General features: G+C 41.8%; 1 protein-coding gene across 3 annotated transcripts in view; it reads left to right on the forward strand.

Moving 5' to 3' along the window:
* Positions 1-20,558: 20,558 nt before the first annotated feature.
* Positions 20,559-22,034, forward strand: part of them4 (thioesterase superfamily member 4) — an 80,395-nt gene continuing 78,919 nt past the window's right edge. For all 3 annotated transcript variants that reach the window (XR_005635355.1, XM_039766680.1, XM_039766666.1), the window contains exon 1: positions 20,559-21,103. Coding sequence is in view for 2 of the 3 variants with exons in the window: in XM_039766680.1 (XP_039622614.1) it covers positions 20,981-21,103 (123 nt within the window). In the remaining variant the exon portion in view is untranslated. The remainder of the gene's footprint in view (positions 21,104-22,034) is intronic.

Raw genomic sequence — 22,034 nt, forward strand, 5'->3', positions numbered from 1 at the left:
GTCCTTACTATAAGATCCGTGCAGGATATCCCAGTCCATAGTTCCAAAGCAGTCTCTCAGAGCCTGCTCTGCTTAAGGGGACCACTTCCTGAATGATCGTGTGGTTGTAGGTAGCTCCCTCACTCTTGGTTTGTAGTGAGGCTGAAGTAGAACAGGTCGCAGGAAGCGGGATGACGCTGTATGCGTCTTTAACATTTGCATACAGTAGGTCAATAGTCCTATTTCCCGGGTGTTATAATCCACATACTGGGAGAAGGCAGGTAATGTTTTGTCCAGCGTCACATGGTTAAAGTCTCCAGCGATTAGCACAAGTGCCTCGGGTGCTGCGTTTGTAGTTTAGCAACAGCGGAATGGATGATGTCACCCACTATCTCCACGTTCGCCCGAGAACACCACCATACACCCATCAGCTTCACGCTTAAAGTTGCAGGCTCTCAGTCTTGAAATATTGCTTTCTGCTCCTATGACTTGGTTTTAATAGACTTGACATTTGTTAAACATTTGAAGGTTTTCAACAGCTGCTGACTTGTGGTTGTTATATTTTGCTCAGCAGTTCCTCACAAAGGATAATGCTTATTTCTACCAAGCTCTGATTTTTAAAATGGTGTACATGTGTACTGGACAAGAACCTTTCATTTGACTTTCTACTGCTTGCTCCCTCCCTACAGGCTCAGAATGGCAAGAAGTCTCATTTGGTGACAAATCTGGAATGAACTGGCAGACTGTGAGCAGACACAGAAGAGAAGAGCACACTGCTGAATAACCATTAATGATTTTATGAGGTTTTTATCAGCTTTGTCCTGAGTGACACAAACATATGAGGGACAAGTCAGCTGCTCATGGTGATTAACAGGTATGTGCCATCCATATGATTCTCAAAAGCACAAAGAGCAATGACATTTTTCAGATTCTTTCTTGTACTTCTCTGTTGAATGTAAACTTGTCAGGCAGGATGAGATTGTAGATATGAGCCATGAACTATCAAAGCTCCAGAATGGTTTATTCGACTCCTGAATGAACACACAAATTAGAACAATATATCATAGTTTGAGTTTAAGGTGTTTGCAGCAATCAGTGCTTACAAGAATAAACACATTTCTCTCTATAGCACATTTTCATACAAAGAATAGAACTCAAAGTGCTTTACAAGATGTTAAAGAGAAAGTTACAAGAAAAGAAATTCAAATAAGAGTAAGCAAGAATATTAATGAATAAGTAACAAATAAAGAAAAAACCAAATCTATACAATCTTATAAAACAGATATAGAACTAGCAGAAGAGTACCATCCTTGTATACAGTATCATTATGTAAGTCCCTAAAGATGAATCGGAGTGTTATAGCAGCTTGAAGTGGTAATTAAGTTAATCACATTTATCCTGCCATATCTGTTTTTTTGTTTTTTTTTATATAAAATAATGACCCGTTATTATAGTGCTAATACAGTGCATATCTATGAGTGAAATAGTAATTTAGTCATTTGCCTTTATACAGCTCTGTCCAGGTTTTTTTTAGTTAGAGACAATGTTTTGTCATTATAGTTCTAATAATCCATATTATTAAATTGTTATAATTCCATATCTATAGGTGAACCAACTACAGAGTTATAACATTCTAACATGGAATTATAATAAACATTAGGACAAAAGACACATAGTCAAAAAAAAAGATTGCCATTGAGATAGTGTCAATGTGTTTCGTCAGCACACTGTCGACAACCAGGGGGCGAACCAGCCCCCCAAAACGATACAGACAGGAAAAGACACAAGCGCAGGTGCAACACACGTTTATTTTTCCCTTTTTCCATGGGAAATACCTTCCCCAGATTCCTACATGTACAGCACAGTTTGGCATTACAGAAAAGCAGAAACATAGTTCTTCTACTTTTCTTTATTTGTTTACCTCCACTTTCTCATTCAGGAAGCTTCGTTTAATTCCACCCGCCTATTATCAACCCATGATAACAACTTTGATATAATTTTGGAGCCACTCATACATCCATTAAAGGTAACAAAACAAATAGTTATCTGGCTGTTTCTTTGCAAGAAAAGGAGGAGAAAATTTAAGTCTATTTTGTTTTGCACTCCCGTCACGTGCTGTCCTGTTTTAAGCATTAATGTCTGCGTTTACTCTAAAGAGCTAGAACCCAGAGCTAAATTAACTCATTCCTTCTGTTGAACAACACGTCTCCTCTCATTTAAAGGCTTTGTTTTAACTGCGAAGTCGATTGCTATATCTGAGCCTTCCTAGAAGTGTGTAAGGGGTAAGTGCTGTGAGATGTGAAACACGAGTGTCTATTGCTCTTTTGTGGAGTCTAGAATGGCCCAAAAAACACCGGGGATGACGCGTTTTGTTTTATTTTGAACCCAGTCATGCCTGCTTTAAATCGATCCCAAAGATAGGTTTGTGCTGTTTCGATTCTCCAACAGGATGAGACTATATTGAGATATTTTGTTTTGCTCACCCATCACATGCCATCCTGTTTTAAGAGTTAATGTCCGCGTTTACTCTTAAGAGCCAGAACCTAGAGCTAAACGAACACATTCCTGCTGTTGGGCAACGTGTCTCCTCTCAATTAAAAGCTTAGTTTTAACTGTGAAGTCTATTATAGAAGCGGAGCCTTCAAAGAAATGTTTAAGGGATACGTGCTGTGAGACTTGAAACGCGAGTTTCCTTTGTGCTATTTCGCGGAGTCTAGTACGGCTCACAAAACAGTGGGGATGACAAGTTTGGTTTCGTTTTGAAGCCAGTCATGCTAGCATTAAAACAAACCCATAGATAGGTTTGTGGCTGTTTCGGTTCACAAGTTGGATTGGACTATATAGGGCTATCTTGTTTTGCACTCCAGTCACATGCCGTCCTGTTTTAAGCATTAATGTCTGCGTTTACTCTAAATGGCCAGAACCCAGAACTAAGCGATCCCATTGCTACTGTTGAGCAACACATCTCCTCTCAAATAAACGCTTAGTTTTAACTGTGAAATCGATTACAGAAGCGGAGCCTTCCTAGAAGTGTTTAAGGGATAAGTGCTCTGAGATTTGAAACACAATCTCTTTTTTGCTATTCCGTTTGTTTGTGCTAATGCGAACTTTTATCTTTTTTTTCATATTCTTTAACTTGCTCTGCATGTGTATTGCGCCAGCGTTTTTGAACGTCATTATGAAGTCTTTTATTGCTGACCCGGATTTGATCTATGAGCTTTTCAATTCCACTTGGTCTGGGCTGATTATTACTTTTCTTATATACTGAATTTGCATATAGATTATTATTGTTCTCTTGTGCGTCCTTTTTTGCCTTCTTTTCTATCCAACGCTTTCATGTCTCTTTTCGACACGCTACTCTTTCTACTTCACTTAGTCGTTCATGTGCCATCTAGAATGTATAACAAAAGCTGGGAGCACATGAAGTGTTTCTGCCAAAAGTATTCTAACAACTGCAAGGTTAGATGTACATGAACTTGTTTTTGAAATTGTTTGTAAGTATGGTGTGATGTGCAAAAGTCACCGTCTAAGGTTGTAATGTCTAGTCTCATGTGACATCAAAGTGTCTCTCCGAGATGATCACCTCTCGACCCAAGATTTTTTTATATAATAGATACGTATATATACACAAGGCGTTTTTTGACTGTTTTGGCATCATGTGTGCAACTGAAAAGGAAAGAGCAGGTAACAAATAGAGGAGGGGAGGAAGGAGGGAACAAAGCCAGGGTAGAAAAAAGAGAGGAGGTGTATAAGCTGCCACAGCAGAGAGAGAAACCTGGAGAAAAATGTGATCCTAGTGTGGTAATAAGCTTAACTTTTTCTGGATTTCTTTGAAAGGAGCTTTTAAAGCCCATTGAAAGAACACAAACAGAGAAATCAGAGTGGCTATGATAAAGGGATATGAAGTGATCTACAATAGGCTTTGAAAGTTTTGCAGTTTTAATGGCCCAGTTTTAAATCTGATGTAGATGGCTGGACACTTCTTATAAGAAATGAATTAAATAATACTTTTAGACTGACACTTTGTTTAATATTGAATTTACTAGGGGAACCAGTTACAAGGGTAATGTTGGTGACATATTTGCAAGTGACACAGCAACTCCTGTCACGCCACTAAGTGCTGGGTGTAGATTGTGGCTCTCTTCTGTGAAGCAAGCTGTGGATGAGAAATTTCAGTAGGTTCAGTGGTCAACAGAGGGAGATCAAGACAGGGTTAGGAAAAGAGCTTCTGTAGAAGGATCAGTCTGGAAAATTGGGAAATTTTGTTTAATGACTCGTGGGAGAGATGAAGTGGTAGGGTAAAATGAGAGGATCAGCAGGATGTGGGTTTCATTATTGGGGTTCCTTTTAGAGTGGATATTATGAAGGCTACTCCTGGCTTGATTGATGGCCCAGTCCACAACATGAGGAGGATATCTTGTGAGGAGGATATCAGTGAAGAAACTCCTTGTTCTGAGTGCTTCATTACAAAAGTTGCCCTCATCACTAAAGAAGTGGCAGAGTCTAAGGAGCTATGAAAGAGGTAGAAAGTTTTCAGTATGCTAGGGATGGAAAGAGTTGTAGAGAAAGTAACTGCATGAGTTGGTTGGTTTGTAATAGACAGGGATTTAAGTCCTGGAAGTAAGATAGAATGAATGATATCTAAAAATGGTAGAATTGTGGTAGAAACATTGACTGTAAACCCGAAAGATGAATGGAAACTGTAAAATCATGGACAAGAAGCAGCACCAACACAATCATTGATATATATTTTGTACAGGTCTGATACAAGGGCTAGGCAGGAAGAAGAAAAAAAGCTGTTCTACCCAACCAATGAAAAGGTTGGCATAGGTTCCATTTTAGTACTCATTGCAATATCACTAACCTGGTAATTAAAGTTATTAACAAACAAGAAGGCATTAAGGGTAAAAAACAGTTCTGCTAGTCTGATGAGTGTGTTTGTGAAAGGATCCTGGACTACTGAATCTTTTGAATCTTGACTTTTGTCTTTTGAATCTGTGTCTGAGAGCAAGGAGACCTTCACCATGAGGGATAACTGTGTACAGAGAGGTGATCTCCATGGTAAAGATAACATAGGTTGGACTGTAAAACCTAAAGCTGCTAAACAACTGGAGAGCATGAAGTCACACACGTTTGAGTGGGAGGCAGCTGAAGGGCTTATATAATCGTAACAACTTGTCCAACCGGGGGGCAGAGGGGTGCACTGACTCTCTTTCTCAATTCCCTACAAACCATTCCTGGGAAATCCTGCCAGGTGCCTAAGCCCCTAGGGTGACATCACTTCCGGCTCCGGGCCCAAGGGTGACATCACTTCTGGTCAACTCTTCATAAAAGCCGCTCCCCTTCCTCTGTTCATCAGGTCTGTCTTGGACTCAGTAGTGTAAACTACCCTGTGCTGTTTTTGCAACTACCTTTTGCAGCCTGGATTACAATATACGGGTGGCTGCCCCAAACCTTCTTGCGATGTCTGAAGTTGTTTATTGTGACAATGATTAGTATCTTTTAAATATGTAGGGAGACATTCAACCACTGGACTGTCAATCAGTAACAGTCTTATGAGACCACTGGTTGAATATCTGGGCAAGGAATGCAGCTCCTATTGTTCTAATATACAGTGCCCTCCGTAATGTTTGGGACAAAGACACATTTTTTCCTTGATGTAACCTTCTGCTGCTGCTTCTTCTTGTTTTGGCTGCTCCCGTTAGGGGTTGCCACAGCGGATCATCATCTTCCATATCTTTCTGTCTTCTGCATCTTGCTCTGTTACACCCATCACCTGTATGCCCCCTCTCACCACATCCATACACCTTCTCTTAGGCCTTCCTCTTTTCTTCTTGTCTGGCAGTTCTATATTTAACATCATTTTCAAAATATACCCAGCATCTCTCATCTGCACATGTCCAAACCAACTCAGACTTACCTCTCTGACATTCTCTCCCAACCTTCCAACCTGAGCTGACCATATAATGTATTTGTTTCTAATCCTGTCCAACCTCGTCACAACCAATGCAAATCTTAGCATATTTAACTCTGTCACCTCCAGCTCTGTCTCCTGCTTTCTGGTCAGTGCCACCATCTCTAACCCATATAACATAGCTGGTCTCACTACCAGCCTGTAGACCTTCCCTTTCACTCTTGCTGAAGCCTGTCTGTCACAAATTACTAATGACACTCTTCTCCACCCATTCCACCCTGCCTGCACTCCCTTTTTCACCTCTTTTCCAGAATCCCTGTTACTCTGTACTGTTGATCCTAAGTACAGGGTGAGTTGAAATTATGTTAACATTTGAATGGCAGAAACAATTTATTCACAAAACATACTTCATATGTGCAAGATGATTTACAAGAATGCCTCAACCTGTTCGTCATCATGTTCAACACACAAAAAACAATGAGAAACTACCATTTAAAGACCGGACACACATTTTGTGCGGAATAGAGGATACCAGAGTCCGTATTCCTTCCTTCAGGTCATTGATATCACAAACTTTCCGCTATACATGCGCTCCTTCACCACACCCCATAAGAAATCACAGGGTGTCAAATCAGGGCAGTGTGGAGGCCATGGCAATGGTCCACCATGACCTATCCATCAACCTGGAAAGGTGTCGTGGAGATAAAAATAATCCATTAGTGTTAACATAATTTTGACTCACCCTGTATTTAAACTCATCCACCTTCACCATCCCACTGCATCCTCACCATCCCACTGACCTTCCTCTCATTTACATGCATGTATTCTGTCTTGTTCCTACTGACCTTCATTCCTCTCCTCTCTAGACCATATCTCCCTGCTCTTGCTACAGATCACAATGTCATCAGCAAACATCATAGTCCAAGTGGACTCCTCTCTAATCTCACCTGTTAACCTGTCCATCACCATTGCAACTAAGAAAGGGTTTAGAGCCAATCCCTAATGTAATCCCATCTCCACATTGAATGCATCCATCACTGCTACTTCAGTCCTCACCACTGTCACACTTCCCTCGTACATACTGTATCCTGTACAACTCTTGCATATTTCCCTGCCACTCCTGACTTCCTCATACAATACCACAACTCCTCTTGAAGCACCCTGTCACATGCTTTCTGCAGGACTTCTGGCCTTCTCTATACTTCTCCATCAACAACCTCAGCAAGCATTGCATCTGTGGTACTCTTTCTTGGCATGAAACCATACTGCTGTTTACTAATCATCACCTCACTTCTTAACCTAGCTTCCACTACTCTTTGCCATAACTTCATGCTGTGCACATCTACCTGTGTGCATCTTCCTCCACTCTTGAATGTCACCCTATGTTCCTCCTTCTTCTTAAAATATATATTCACCACAGCCATGCCCATCCTTTTTGCCAAATCCACTTTTATCTGTGGAAGACGAATGTTCTCTTCGTTCCCTTGTACTAATTCATGTCTGAGAAGTAAGCTTTACAAAATGATGTAATAGCATGCTTTGTTTTAGCAAACAGAAAAATATTTGTGCAAAGGACTCAAGGTCTGAGCATTCCACACATGAGTCTGCCTTATCACGTTTTCCCTTAGCTTACATCTGAACGCCATAACAAAAGGGGCCAAGAAATCAAGTTGCATAAGGGACATTGAAGGGGCTCAAGGATTGTGTATAATAAAGTGTTGACTGTTACGTAATTTAATATCATTATAAAATGTATTCTAGGGGTATAAAACTGGACCCCACCCAACAGACAGGGTTCAGAAGAGCCCTGACGCTGTCATGTATATTTGATTGTCTGCTTTTCTGAAACTCTTCTCACCGTGACTCTGAAAAATAAAGCTGCTTTATAACCGCACCTGCTGTCGGGTCTGAGATTTCGTCCACAGTTTTGGCGCCCAAACGTGGGGCTGGAGACGGCAGACGGCTCCTCGTGCAGGATCGTCCAGATGACCGTGGTGGAGCCGATTCCGGCCGGGGAGGGTCCAGCTTCGGTAAATGTAGGATTGGCCTGCCTTGGGCATTTCCTGCGTGGGGAGTCCCTGACCTCCTCCTAGCCGATACAAAGCACGACTGGACGGGCATTTCCATGCAGGTGGATGGAGTCACGGTGAGTAGATCGGGGGATTCCTGTTAGTTTGACTGGTGTGCTGGAAGTAATATGAATATAGAAGGAAAAGGAATAAAAAGCATATGCAAAATAAAGAATAAGAAAGCATACTGTATGGAAAATACATAGGAGTGTTCTAGGGGCTCACGGAAAGTGGCTTTGGGACCCTACGGAAAACGGCAGTGTGAATGTTAGCTAGTCACCCCTGTGGAAAGGATTAGAAAAGGGGCGAGTGGCACACTCCTATAATAATTTGAGGAACGGGGGTGAAAGGGCGTATTTAGAGAATGTGTGTCTAAATAAACGGGAGGTCGAGTTTTTCATCTGCTGTCTGGTCATACTCTTGTTTCAACGGGTTGCTAAGGTGACGGAGACAATACCCTGGCAGATTGACGCATACAAACCGTCTGATGAAGGGATCGGGGTAAAAACCTCCATATCCCGGACTCCACGGGGCGTATTGATGTAGGATTCTGCTGATGCAAATAAACGGACACGAAGTCACCTGAAGCTGTAATCCGGGAATAGGAGTGGACGGCGGGTGAAACGGGGTTTATCGAGGGCTGAGTCACTTTCTGCTGAGATCCTGCCACTCACTATGGGAAAAACAATCAGCAAGCCAGTCAAACAGTCCCCCAAGAGTCCTAAAAAACCTAACGTTAGAAGGATTATTTTCGGGGGATCACCAGGCTCCTAGTGCGCTGTCGGGATCGAAAGGCGGGTCCCCTAGAAAGCTCATTGAAAAGAAGACAGGATTAAAAAAAGCATGTAGGAGGTGGAATAAGGACAGTGGAGGTAGATGGCCAGTGGAAGGAACTGGAGATATGAGTGAAATACAAGAAATTAGAAAAATACTGTGCAGAAATACACAGGGTTGTTGTAATGGAGGTCCTTATCGGATGGGTATGTATGACAGATGGGAAAAGACCGACGTTGGAAGCGGCACAAAACGGAATGAGCTTTAAGTTGCTGAACTTAAGAATAGAAAGGAAAAAGAGCTGCTTATAGCTTTGCAGAAAGTGTAGGCTGATATGGGACCCCAGTCTGAAGAAAGGAGAAGGAGTGATTAAAAAAAAAACTTTTATATCCAGTGCTCTCTTCCCAACACTTTACCCACAACCCCTTCCACTGCCACATTCACTCATTGCCCCAACGGCTCCTGTGGTTACCGATGCCCCAGTTACTGATGATTTCTTTGATGAACAATATCAATGCGACCCCTTCTAACTTACAGATCCTGATGATGAGACTGACGGCCACTTGTTAGGGGCTATGGGAGGCTCTTCTAACTTACATAAAAAGCACTTCCATTTCACAACATACTAGAAGCAAGACCCTCAGAGATGAATCCCCTGAAAACCTTACCCCGTTTAAGTCCCCTAAACCTTTAGCACCCACATTTTCATGCCCTTTAATTGAGGTTCCTAACCCCCAACACGATCCCACACTGCCCCCAGGAAATGCTAACCCCACTACTGTAATGATACACCGTAACTTGATATTCAAGAGCTGAAAGACATAGTGTCCGAATTGCCTGATCGTAAGGTAATCGGTGGGTTGAAGTTTGTGGAACAGGTGCAGCAGCTAGATAATATGTACAAACCCGGTGCAGCCGAGTGGACCCAAGTGCTACGCAGAAAGTTGGGGACTACTTGGGCTACTGTCAATTATGGGCAGCATAACGGAGTACAGTGGCAGTGGAATGAGGCATTGCCTCGTGGACAAAATAATGAGAGTCCTTTCCTTGCCCAATGGGAACCCGTGAAAACTGCAATAGCTGCAAAATATAAAAAGGGCACCGATTGATACCTTATTTCAGCTGCCAAACAAAAGAAAGATGAGACGGTAGATGAATGGGCACACCGCATTCAGGACTTGTTGACAAACCATTCTGGCTTAGACAGCCCAGACAACCATGCCAAGGCAGGAGTTCCTCCTTTTCTGTCAGGACTCAGAAGTGATATCCAAAATAGAGTATGCACGTCCTGTATTTTGGATGGGAAAGTGCCACTTTTGATGAAGTTATAAGACACGCGGAGCATGCTGAACGACAAACTAAACAAAAAGAGTCAGACACTCAGACCAAGTTAATCGCGGCACAAATAAATTATTATGCAGGTGGAGCTGCCGCAGGTGGAGCTGCCTCAGGCAGGGGTCGAGGACGTGAAGGACGTGGATTTTTCTGAGAACAGGGGCAAAGCCGGGGGAGAGGTCGTGAATTTTTACTCCCTAATCCGAATTCTTCGTCTGGTCAGCAGCCTCTCCCCTCAGATCAAGCACTTACATCTTGCCTGTTACGATGGGACACTTCTGCCGCAATTGCCCACATCAGCTTCCTCCCCCGCCTTCCTTACCTGAACCTGAGGATATTCCTTTCACAGGGACCCCAGCCACTCTCTTCAGTTGCCTTTGCTCACTTGCCATGCGGACACAGATCCTTTATTGACTTTGCTGGTGAATGGCACTGAAACTGCTTTTCTAGTCTGCCTCGAACGATAAAGTGACTGTTCTTAGTGCTTCTGGACAACCACATTTTTTATTGGTGTCTAAACCTCTTCGAGTTCAGCTCCATTCCAGTGGTTCCACTTTGATGCACCGTTTTTTTTTTATTAAATCAGCTCTGCCCTGTTAATCTGTTTAGGAAGGGATGATGACTAAGCTCTCCCTCTCTATTTCTCTAACCAAACGAGGGTTTCACTGTTCTATTCCTAAATTCCTGTGCCAAATCTCCCCTCACACTAAGCTCTCTTTTGTAGCTCGGACCCTGAACATCTCCACACACACCATTCTCCTTAAAGCCCTACACTCTTTTCCTTCATGTCTTTTTCCCCACTTGCAAGTCCCCAACACCCTCCACTGCACTGCCCAGTACTTCCCTGCTGAAGTGGACACACCTTGGTTAGAATCTTTTCTCTTTTCAGGTACTAGCCCAGAGACCCTCCATATCCCTTGCATTTTTTTTCTCATCCAACAAAGCTGCTGCTCCAGTGCACCTCACATATTCACAAAGCGTTTTCTATTTAGGAGATTCAGTTCCCCATGTTTTCTTTAGCCAATTCTAGCACCGTTCACTGAGTTGAAATTGGGGATTGGATGGAACAATGTTTCGATAGGACGGACTGGCTGCACGTTGTTCCGGATATTTTTGATACCTCAGATCATTTGATAACTAAGGTTTGTGCTTCAAAATGATTTTTTAGTACACCGTGCATTGTGCCGTCCTTCCCTTTCTGCTTTTTCATTGCAAACCATCTCTCCCTCTTGGCTTTCCTCACTTCCCGATGCACTGTGGTCCCAGGGAAAAATGATTATGGAAGGATAGCACACTGTGAGCCACTGGTGATTTACCCAAAATCCTCCTTCCGCCCGCATCGCTCCCAGTATCTTCTGTCTCCAGCAGCAGAGGCTGGCATCTCCGCCGTACATTCCAATCTCGTGAAACGTGGAGCAGTCATTCAAGTTAAATACTCTCCAGTCAACTCCCTGTTTTACCTGTTTAAAAGGCTGACGGTTCATGGTGTTTTTGTTCAAGATCTTCGACACGTTAATTCTGCAGTTTTTCCTAGGGCACCTATTGTTCCTAATCCTTCCACTATTTTTTCTACGATACCCCCGCCCGCCTGTTATTTCTCTGTTATTGACCTTGCTAACGCTTATTTTTGTACAGTAATCCCTCCTCGATCGAGGGGGTTGCGTTTTCAGGTGAAAATCCGCGAAGTAGAAACCATATGTTTGTATGGTTATTTTTATATATTTTAAGCCCTTATAAACTCTCCCACACTGTTAACATTATTAGAGCCCTCTAGACATGAAATAACACCCTTTAGTCAAACGTTTAAACTGTGCTTCATTACAAGACAGAGATGGCAGTTCTTTCTCACAATTAAAAGAATGCAAACATATCTTATCTTCAAAGGAGCACCGTGAAGAGTAGATAATGTCAGAGTGAGCACTCGCTAAGAAAAGCAAACAATCAAAAAATCAATACGTACTTTTAAGTATACAGAAGCACCACGATAAAGCGGCATTTTGTAGAGGAGCGTCCTATCTTCTAGGCAAACAGCCACTGTGTAAACAGCCCCCTCTGCTCACACCCCCTCCGTCAGGCAGAGAGAGTGAGAAAGACAGAGAGAAGCAAACAAAACAAGCGCCACTTGGGAAGCATATCATATAGCATTGAGGAGTTTTAGTTAATATGTAATACATGCTCTGATTGGGTAGCTTCTAAGCCATCCGCCAATAGCGTCCCTTGTATGAAATCAACTGGGCAATCAAACTGAGGAAGCATGTAACCTAAATTAAAAGACCCATTGTCCGCAGAAAGCGGCGAACCAGTGAAAAATCTGTGATATATATTTAGATGTGCTTACATTTAAAATCCGCGATAGAGTGAAGCCGCGAAAGTCGAAGCGCGATATAGCGAGGGATTACTGTATTCCTTTGCACCCCGACTCTCAATTCTGGTTTGCCTTTACTTTCTAAAACCGCCGTTGGACATGGACCGTTATGCCTCAGGGATATACTGAAGCCCCTTTTGTATTTGGACAAGCTCTTGCTCAAAATTTAAAAGGCTTTTGGCCGGAAAAAGACAGTGTATTGATACAGTATGTGGAATGTTGTGTAGTACTACAGAAGCAGATTGTGCACGGGATACTAAGCAATTGTTATTATTTAGCAGAAAATGGCCACAAAGTTTCTAAAGCAAAATTGCAGTTAGTTCAAACAACTGTGAAAATATTTAGGTCATGACATTTTTTGCGGAACGAGAGCTCTCTCTCTCTCTCTCTAGCGACTGTATAAACACCATTCAAAATCTTCCTAGACCCAGACCTGTTACAAAGCAACAGGTTGTGTCTGTATTAGGCGTAATAAGATACTGCCGGCAATGGATTTTAAACTTCACTGAAAGAGCACAGCTTTTGCAAACTTTAGCGGTCACCCCTGATCTCCCCCTTTCTGGTCATGTGGCATGAAATGATCAAGCTGGGAAGGCTTTATGTGACTTAAAAAAAAAAAAGTGCCCTACTGTTTTGCATGCGTTGGGACTGTTGACTATCTCGTTCATTCACTCTGTTTGTGGACGAAAAGGGGGGATATATGAATGCATTTTTTACACAACTCCATGGAGAAAAAACAAAGGCTTAGCCTATTTTTTGAAAAAATTGGATCCAGTGGCTGTGGGACTTCCAACCTGTCTCAGAGCTGTAGCAGCCACAACAGAGGCTGTGCTAGCCAGTACAGATATAGTGCTCATGAGCCCCCTAGTGGTAAAAGTGCCTCACGCCGTACACTCCATTTTAGTACAGGTTAAAACATCACATCTCATTACTGCTAGGGCAATACACTACCAAAATATACTCTGTACATTGTCAAACGTTACCATAGAAAGGTGCTCCACCTTAAATCCAGCTACATTGCTTCCAACTGAAAATCAAGGGGAACCCCACAACTGTCATGATGAAATAACTAAGGTTATAAAACCTAGACCAGACCTACAGGAAACAACCAAATTTCTTCAAGTTTAAGCGCGCAGGCAGCTGAGTTGATAGCTCTCACCCGAGCTTGTCAGTTGTCAGAGGGAAAAATTGTAACTATCTATACTGATTCTAGATATGCATTATGGAAACTCAGGGGATTCAAGACCAGTACTGGCAAGCCCATTCAGCATCAAAAACTAAAAGAATCCCTCTTAGAGGCCATAACGAAACCATCAAAGCTAGCGATCATTAAATGTCAAGCTCTTACAGTAAAACAGGATCCTGTCAGCAAAGAAAACGAATTAGCTGATCATTTTGCTAAACGGGCTGCGTATAATAACACACCAATCTTTTTATTCCAACAGAGAAATGACCAGGACACTGATAATCAAATTATTTCTTTACAGAATGCAGCCACGGACACAGAGAAGAGAAAATGGTCCAAAGAAGGGTCCCTCTCTGATGGAGTCTGGACCCATAAGCAAACTAACAAACCTTTCCTCCCAAAAGCTTCTTTCCCAGGTATGGAAAAAATCGCCCATGGCTTAGACCATGCTGGAAAAGACGCCATGGTTCAAGATGTTGAAAAATATTGGGAAGCTGTAGGTTTCTCTACATATGCAGAGCAGTTCTGCAGGTGCTGTGCATTATGTCAAAAGTTTAATGTAGGAAAGGGCACCCAGGTAAGTCCCGTTACACCTAACCTAATGGGTCCATTAGAACACCTTCAAATGGACTTCATTGAATTAACACCATCAAAGGGGTACCGATACTGTTTAGTAATTGTTGATGTGTTCTCCCGATGGGTGGAAGCTTTCCCTTCCAAACATGCAGATGCCAAAACTGTGGCAAAAGCTTTGATAAAGGAAATCATTCCAAGATGGGGCATACCACAGAAATTACAAACTGATAATGGCACACATTTGAACCACCTGGCTCCAGATAAATGTGCATCATTATTGCAAATACCACCCCCAGAGTGGAGGTATTGTGGAACGATGCAATGGTACCTTGAAATCTAAATTGGCTAAAATCTGTGAGCAAACAAATTTAACTTGGCCTGATGCTCTGCCTCTGGCCTTGATGGGATTAAGGGGAAGAACACATCGGCAGTTAGGGCTGTCGCCATTCGAAATTCTGACCGGACGGCCCATGCCAGTCGGCATGGTCATAGGTAATGTTACACTGCATACTGTGGACAATGATCTTCTTTCCAGTCTTACAGGTCTCCGAGCTTCTCTGAAGGAAGTCCACGAGCAGGTGAATCAGGCCTGGAGAACTAGTCCTCCATCAAAGGACTCCCCGATTCCATTAGGAACCTGGATTCTGGCTAGAGATACTCGAAGGAAACATTGGCATCACCCTCGGTGGAGAGGACCGTTCCAAGTTCTGCTGTGGACACCACACGCTGTTAAAGTTGAGGGACTGCCTGCTTGGATTCACATCTCACATTGCAAAAGATGGCACCCTTGATTGTGGTCCTACTATGTCTTTCCATCCCCTTGTCGACTGCTCTGGTCACCTTGACTTTTCCTTTCGGAATCACCACATCAGTTCAGGTGGATTTCTGTTCTATTATTGACTGTGGGACTGATCGACAAATCCAGTGGAACTGGTCTGACAAATATGTGTGTGTAACTGTTACAAACTCTGGATTCGGAAGTAACTGTGACATGTGGGACTGGGTTTTGGCTAATACTGAACTGATGACTGGGGTTTATCAACCCTATAAGGCCCAGAAGTATGGTCTGAAATATCGTTTTCTATTATAAAAGGACATGCCCCTCATGAATGTGCCGAATACCATTGTAACCCTTTGATCATTACTCTGAAGAACCCTTCTTTACATGATTCAGGAACCTGTATTTTAGGGGCATATGTATCTGGAATAGATCCTCTAGGGAGATTTCAAATTAAGGTTGAGAACCCTGTTACTAACACCTCCCATTTCCCCACACACACACCTCTCTCTCCTACCCCTGGTCCAAACCTGGCCCCTGTCAAGGTCATGAATATTTCCACCTTTCTTCCACTTTTCGATTGAAACTGGGTATGGGATCAGAACCGTTGGCTGCAATGGGTATTATATTCAGCTAGACAAGTGAATCAATCTGATTGCTATGCATGTGCTACAGCTAGGCCACATTTGGCCACTGTCCCTTTTCCTCTTTCTAACATATCTGATCCTACTGGCCTTCCTTGCCTACTTGCCCTTTTTATCTCTTCCTCTATTCCAATCGACTCTAATTACATTACACTTTCCCTTCTTTTTCCCCCTACTCTTCCCATGACTCCCCCGATGTTCCAGCCTGATGAAGGTATTTATACCTGGCACAAATGTTGGTAATATCCCATCCTTTTTTTTTGTTTCCAAACTTTTCAGATTATTTCTTCCTCTTTAGCTTCCAAATTATCAATTTTTCTGATTACTCAGAATACTGATATTTGGTGGATGTGCCATAGGTCTAAATTGCTTGACATCCTTCCACCTGACTGGACTGGCACTTCTGCTTTAATACAATTTGTTATGCCTTTCCGACTTTTCCCTTTAACTGCCTTCCATGTGTCGACCATGTTTGGCCGACATCGTCAACCCCATTCTGTGGACCCTTCCCAGTTTTCCCTACATGGCCCTGGGGTGTATTTTGATTCCATTCGAGTCCCTCGTGGAGTCCCTGATAAGTTCAAGGCAAGGGACCAAGTTGTTGCCGAATTTGAGTCTATTTTTCCTCAGGTTACTATAAACAAAAATGTAGATTGGATTAATTACCTCTATTATAATCAACAAAGATTCTTAAATTTTACTAAAGAAGCTGTTGAAGGTATCCATGAGCAACTTGATAAAACATCCCTCATGACCTGGCAAAATCGATTGGCTTTAGATATGCTCTTGGCTGAGAAAGGAGGCGTTTGTGCTATGTTTGGTGATGCATACCAAGATACTTATATCCTTAATAATACAGCTCCTGATGGATCAATCACCCGTGCTTTAGCTGATTTGACATGAACTAGCTACTAATTCTGGCATTTCTAATCCTTGGGACAAATGGTTTATGTCCACTTTTGGGTCCTGGGGCCAATGGCTTAAATCAGTTTTCATCTCTCTTACAGTTGCTTTAATTGTTCTCCTGCTTGTAGCTTGCTGTATTGTTCCCTTGATAAGATACATTGTATCCAAGTATTTTACTGCCTCTATGGCAAAGGCTTACTTTTTACACAAAGAAAAAATGCTTCAGATCAGCACAGCCACCCCACACTCCTCCGCCCACTCCACTCCATCCTCCTCTCCTACCCTTTCCTACTCAACTCTCCCCTGATCAAATATTTTTGTTTGCTAAAAAAGGGGGGAATGTGGAAGACGAATGTTCTCTTTGTTCCCTTGTACTAATTCATGTCTGAGAAGTAAGCTTTACAAAACCATGTAATAGCATGCTTTGTTTTAGCAAACAGAAAAATATTTGTGCAAAGGACTCAAGGTCTGAGCATTCCACACATGAGTCTGCCTTATCACGTTTTCCCTTAGCTTACATCTGAACGCCATAACAAAAGGGGCCAAGAAATCAAGTTGCATAAGGGACGTTGAAGGGGCTCAAGGATTGTGTATAATAAAGTGTTGACTGTTACATTTTATAATGATATTAAATTACGCATTCTAGGGGTATAAAACTGGACCCCACCCAACAGACGGGGTTCAGAAGAGCCCTGACGCTGTCATGTATATTTGATTGTCTGCTTTTCTGAAACTCTTCTCACCGTGACTCTGAAAAATAAAGCTGCTTTATAACCGCACCTGCTGTCGGGTCTGAGATTTCATCCACACATCTTACCTTCTTCATTCCTCTCCTTGACACCATACCTAGCCACCACTTCCTCATCTCCTCTGTTCCCTTTACCAACATATACATTGAAATCTGCTCTAATCGCCAGTTTCTGTTCCTTGAGTACACTGACCATCAATTCATCCAACTCACTACAGAAATCTTTTTTCTCATCCATCGCACACACCCAACTTGCGAGACATATGTACTAACAACATCAATCATCACACCTCCAATTTCCATCTTCATAATCACTATTCTGTCTGACACTCTTTTCACCTCCAAAACACTCTTGACATACTGTTCCTTCAGAATAATCCCTACCCCATTTCTACTCCCATCCACACCATGATAGAACAATTTGAATCCACCTCCAATCCACCTGATCTTACTCCCCTTTCATTTAGTCTCTTGTATGCATAATATATCAGCCTTCCTTCTCTCTATCATATCGGCTAACTCTCTCCCCTTACCAGTCATACTGCCAACATTCAAAGTTTCTACACTCAGTTCCACTCTCTTTACCTTCCTTCTCTCCTCCTGCCTCCGGACACATCTCCCCCCTGTTCTTCTCCTTCTTTGGCCAACAGTAGCTCAGTTTCCACCAGCACCCTGTTGGCTAACAGTACTGTTGGTGGTCATTGTTAACCTTGATGCCTCTACTGATCCGGTATGGAAATTTGTATTGTTATCTGCATATTTATCTGCCAAAATTTTACACTGGATGCCCTTCCTGATGTAACCCTCCCCATTTATCCAGGCTTGGTACTGGCACGAAGAAACACACTGGTTTGAGCATCCCCTGTGGCTGGGTTGATTTATCCCTCTGCTCCACAGTTTAAAATTATAAATCAAACAACTCAGACATTGCAGACTGTAATTTAAGTGCATTTGCATACATTTCATTTATACCATGTAGAAATTACAACACATTTTCTACATGATCTCCCATTTCAGGGCACCATAATGTCTGGGACATAGCATTGACAAGTATATTAAAGCAGCCATATTTAATATTTTGTTGCAGATCCCTTGAATGACTGCCTAAAGTCTTCGATTCATAGGGACCACCAGGTGCTGAGTATCTTCTCTGGTGATGCTCTGCCAAGACCTTAATGCAGCCATCTTCAGCTCCTGCTTATTTTGGGGGGTTGTCCCCTTAAGTGTTCTCTTCAGCATATAAAAGACATGCTCAATTTGATTTAAATCGGGAGAATGGCCAGTCAAGGATTTTCTATTTTATAGCTTTTAAAAACTCCTGTGTTGCTTTAGAAGTACTGTATATTTGGGACGATGATCTTGTTGTAGGAGGAAGTGCTGTCCAATGAGTATGGAGTCATTTGCTGGATAGGAGCAGAAGATGTTCCTATATACTTTATCTCAGAATTTATTGTGCAACTGTTGTTGGCAGTTACATCAATGAAGATAAGTGTGCCAGTGCCTGTGGCAACCATACATGGCCAAGTCATAACACCCCTACTACCATGTTTAACAGATGAGGTGGTGTGCTTTGGATCTTGAGAAGTTCCTTTTCATATACACACTTTGCTCTTGCCATCAGTCTTATACAGATTCATCTTTTTCTCATCTGTCCTCAAAACCTTTTTCCAGAATTCTGTAGGTTCTTTAAAGTACTTTATTGTAAACTGTAATCTGACCCTCCCGTTTTTGTGGAAAACTATTGGTTTGCATCTTGCAGTTTGACCTCTATATTTTTGTTCATGAAGTCCTCTGTGGGTTGTAATCACTGACAAATACGCACATCTGCCTCCTGAAGACTGTATCTGAGCTGTTGGACAGGTGTTTGGGACTCTTTCTTTACCACAGTGAGCGGTCTTGGCCTACCAGTCGCTTTGTGATTACTGAACTCACCAGTGCATTCTTTCTTCTTAATGATATTTCAGACAGTTGATTTAGGTAATCCTAAGATTTTACTGATGTCTCTAATGATTTTATTCTTGTTTTTAGCCTCATAATGGCTTCATTTACTTTCATTGATTCTCTTGTCCTGATGCTGTACAATGACAATTACAGACTCCAAAGGGAAGAAGTAGGCCTAGGTGTCTGATGCCTGCACTAATGGAATAATGAAACACACCTGAGTAAACACACTATGGCCGTAATTGTCATTAGCCCTGAAATGGAGGTCATGTATAAAAGGTGTTGCAATTTCTACCTGTTGTGACCAAAAGGTATGCAAATACCCTTAAATGAAATTCTGCAATGTGTACTTTAATCACGTCTGAATTGTTTGATTTGTAATTTAAATGGTGGAGCAGAGAGGCCAATCAAGGAAAAATGTGTCTTTGGCCCAATCATTATGGAGTTACCTTTTCTCACAAATAATTTACCATACTCCTGTAGCAGCGTGCTCTGCCTGTGCCTATAACATTAATGGCATCAGTATTTTATTAATTATGTAGTCTGACCTAAAGTTCTTTTTGGCATTATGCCTTACCTGTAATATTCATCAGAGACTGTAAGTCTGTGCTTGTGATTTCTTGTTTTTTTTTTCCCACTTGTATGCAGCCAGTCCATTTTGCGGATTGTTTAACCACTCTATGGTGTTTTTGGGCGGCGCTTTAAGAACTTGGCCCTTTTATTGCAGCGAGTTAGTTCATGAGTTGCTGTTGCTGAGGGAATTTTGTCTCCACGAACATCTGGCGCTCCATCCATTAATATCCATACGCTCCTGGTTACCTAGTCCTCTATCGCGCTGCTGACCTTGGTTCACAGTTAGTATTGTCTGCAATACTTTCCTAGCTCCCTGAGCCGACTGAATGCTAGGATCTTTCACAAGACACGCCGATATCCACATACCAAGTCTAAGGACTTGAAAAGCGCTTTCGATTGCACGTAGACAAGTGCTTTCTACCGAGCCACTCTCTCCCATCGCTCTGCGTTGTCTGAGGTTTCGCCCACTGTGATAATCCGTGGGTACCTCGGCAACGTGTCTCTCTGAGGTCCTATCCACTTTACAATATTTAGTTAAACTTGAAAATGTGTCAAAAATGGCCTACAGTAAATGATTGTCTGGAATTAGCGAAATGACGAAGGAATACTTTAGGGTTATAAAATAAATGATAAAATTGAAAACTTTTACGGAACCCGTGATAGGACGTGCACTATCGTACAATTGTGTACCATCTAGGGAGGATTGTTCAGAAAAGTCGTTTGCGTACTTTTTGATCCAATCGCCTTTCCTTAACAGTGTAGAGGCGTGTTCTTACACCTAATCACGGAGATCTTGCCGGTTTCCGTTTGGATAATTTTGCATACTTTTGCATGTGTATTTAATCCTCAATTTGAAAAAGGAAAAGTGAAACTTTTTATATATTTTTTTAATCCTCGTCCGTTATAACGTTACTTGAAGCGCGTCTGAACTGAATATGTAACAAGGGTTTTAGAAGATTTGCAAAATAATTAAATTATATCTTTGAGAATTCATAGATTAATAATCTAAATCCATTATTGATGTGCACAGTCAGGTTAAGTGGCTTCAGTTAGATGTTTACATTTAAGTAACTACATTTATTCATAGTTAACAGTCGTTTATAATACAAAGGACGTTATACAATCCAATGTTTTTATTGTTCTGTTTTTTATTCTTCGTTTTTGTATACTTTTCGAGTTAATACGAGTCAAAATGCTTGGTAAAATACAACCAATCGCTAGGCTTATCTGCCAAAATATAACGGGACGTTTTATCCATAACCCCTCAGCAAGGAGGACAATGACGAGTGCTGTTCGGTTCTCCAAAACTGCCAAGGTAAGTACGCTGACAAGTCCTTTTGTCATGTCATTTAATGTTGTAATGAATTGTCGTTTCATATTTTTTTATTCCAATAATTTCGTTTCTTTGCCTCAAAGTTAACACGCCTGTTTTTGGAATCGTAGTAATAGCAGTAGTACTGGCATGTGTGTCATGCATTGCATAGTGAAATGCTGATGATGCTTTTAGAGTGCGTTCTTGACCTTCTTGCTTCGTGGATTGATGACTTTAAACTTCGAACTACTGATGTGAGTGAGTTCAGTCTTTCAGTGCAGCGCAAATTATTTACAAATTGCAGCAGTCTTATTTGTGTAACACCGAATGAAACTCTTTCATTTGACAAAAAAGAACAGTATAATCAATTTCCCCCACACGCGCACACTGTCAAGCAGCAACTTTTAATAGACTTTTAGTGGCACATTGTGGAGAATGCCAGTGCTTTGCAGTGGCCGTCTGTTGGCTTAATAATCCCTTCTGTTTCATCTCTGTAAAAGCAGCATATTCTGCATCATCCAATGCAGAATATTATTTGTGGAAATGGTAAAGGCTTCCAAGATAAGCTCGTTTTTCACACTAGCAGTTTTCCACATTATCAAAAACTGCTTTAACAAGCTGACCATGGCCTATAGCTTCAAATCCTGTGTTGTGCATTGGAAATACGAGGGTAGTTCAAAAAGTTTCCCCACTTTTTTGTCTCTATAAAGAATTTTAAAAACATATTAAATCACTTTTTCACATACTGTAATCACTTTAATTTTTAATGCAATTTTCCAAGCATCTTACCAATTTTTTAATGCCCAATTACAACTCCTCCCACCATCACCGTTTCCAACAAAAATATAAAAGTGCGGAGATGTCCCTTATACAAGGTCCAGCCAGTCCACCATACGCTGTTAATCTTATGTTCAAAAAAAAATATTTTTTAAGA

This window comes from Polypterus senegalus, chromosome 1 (assembly GCF_016835505.1).
Source record: "Polypterus senegalus isolate Bchr_013 chromosome 1, ASM1683550v1, whole genome shotgun sequence".
Taxonomy (NCBI): Eukaryota; Metazoa; Chordata; class Cladistia; order Polypteriformes; family Polypteridae; genus Polypterus; species Polypterus senegalus.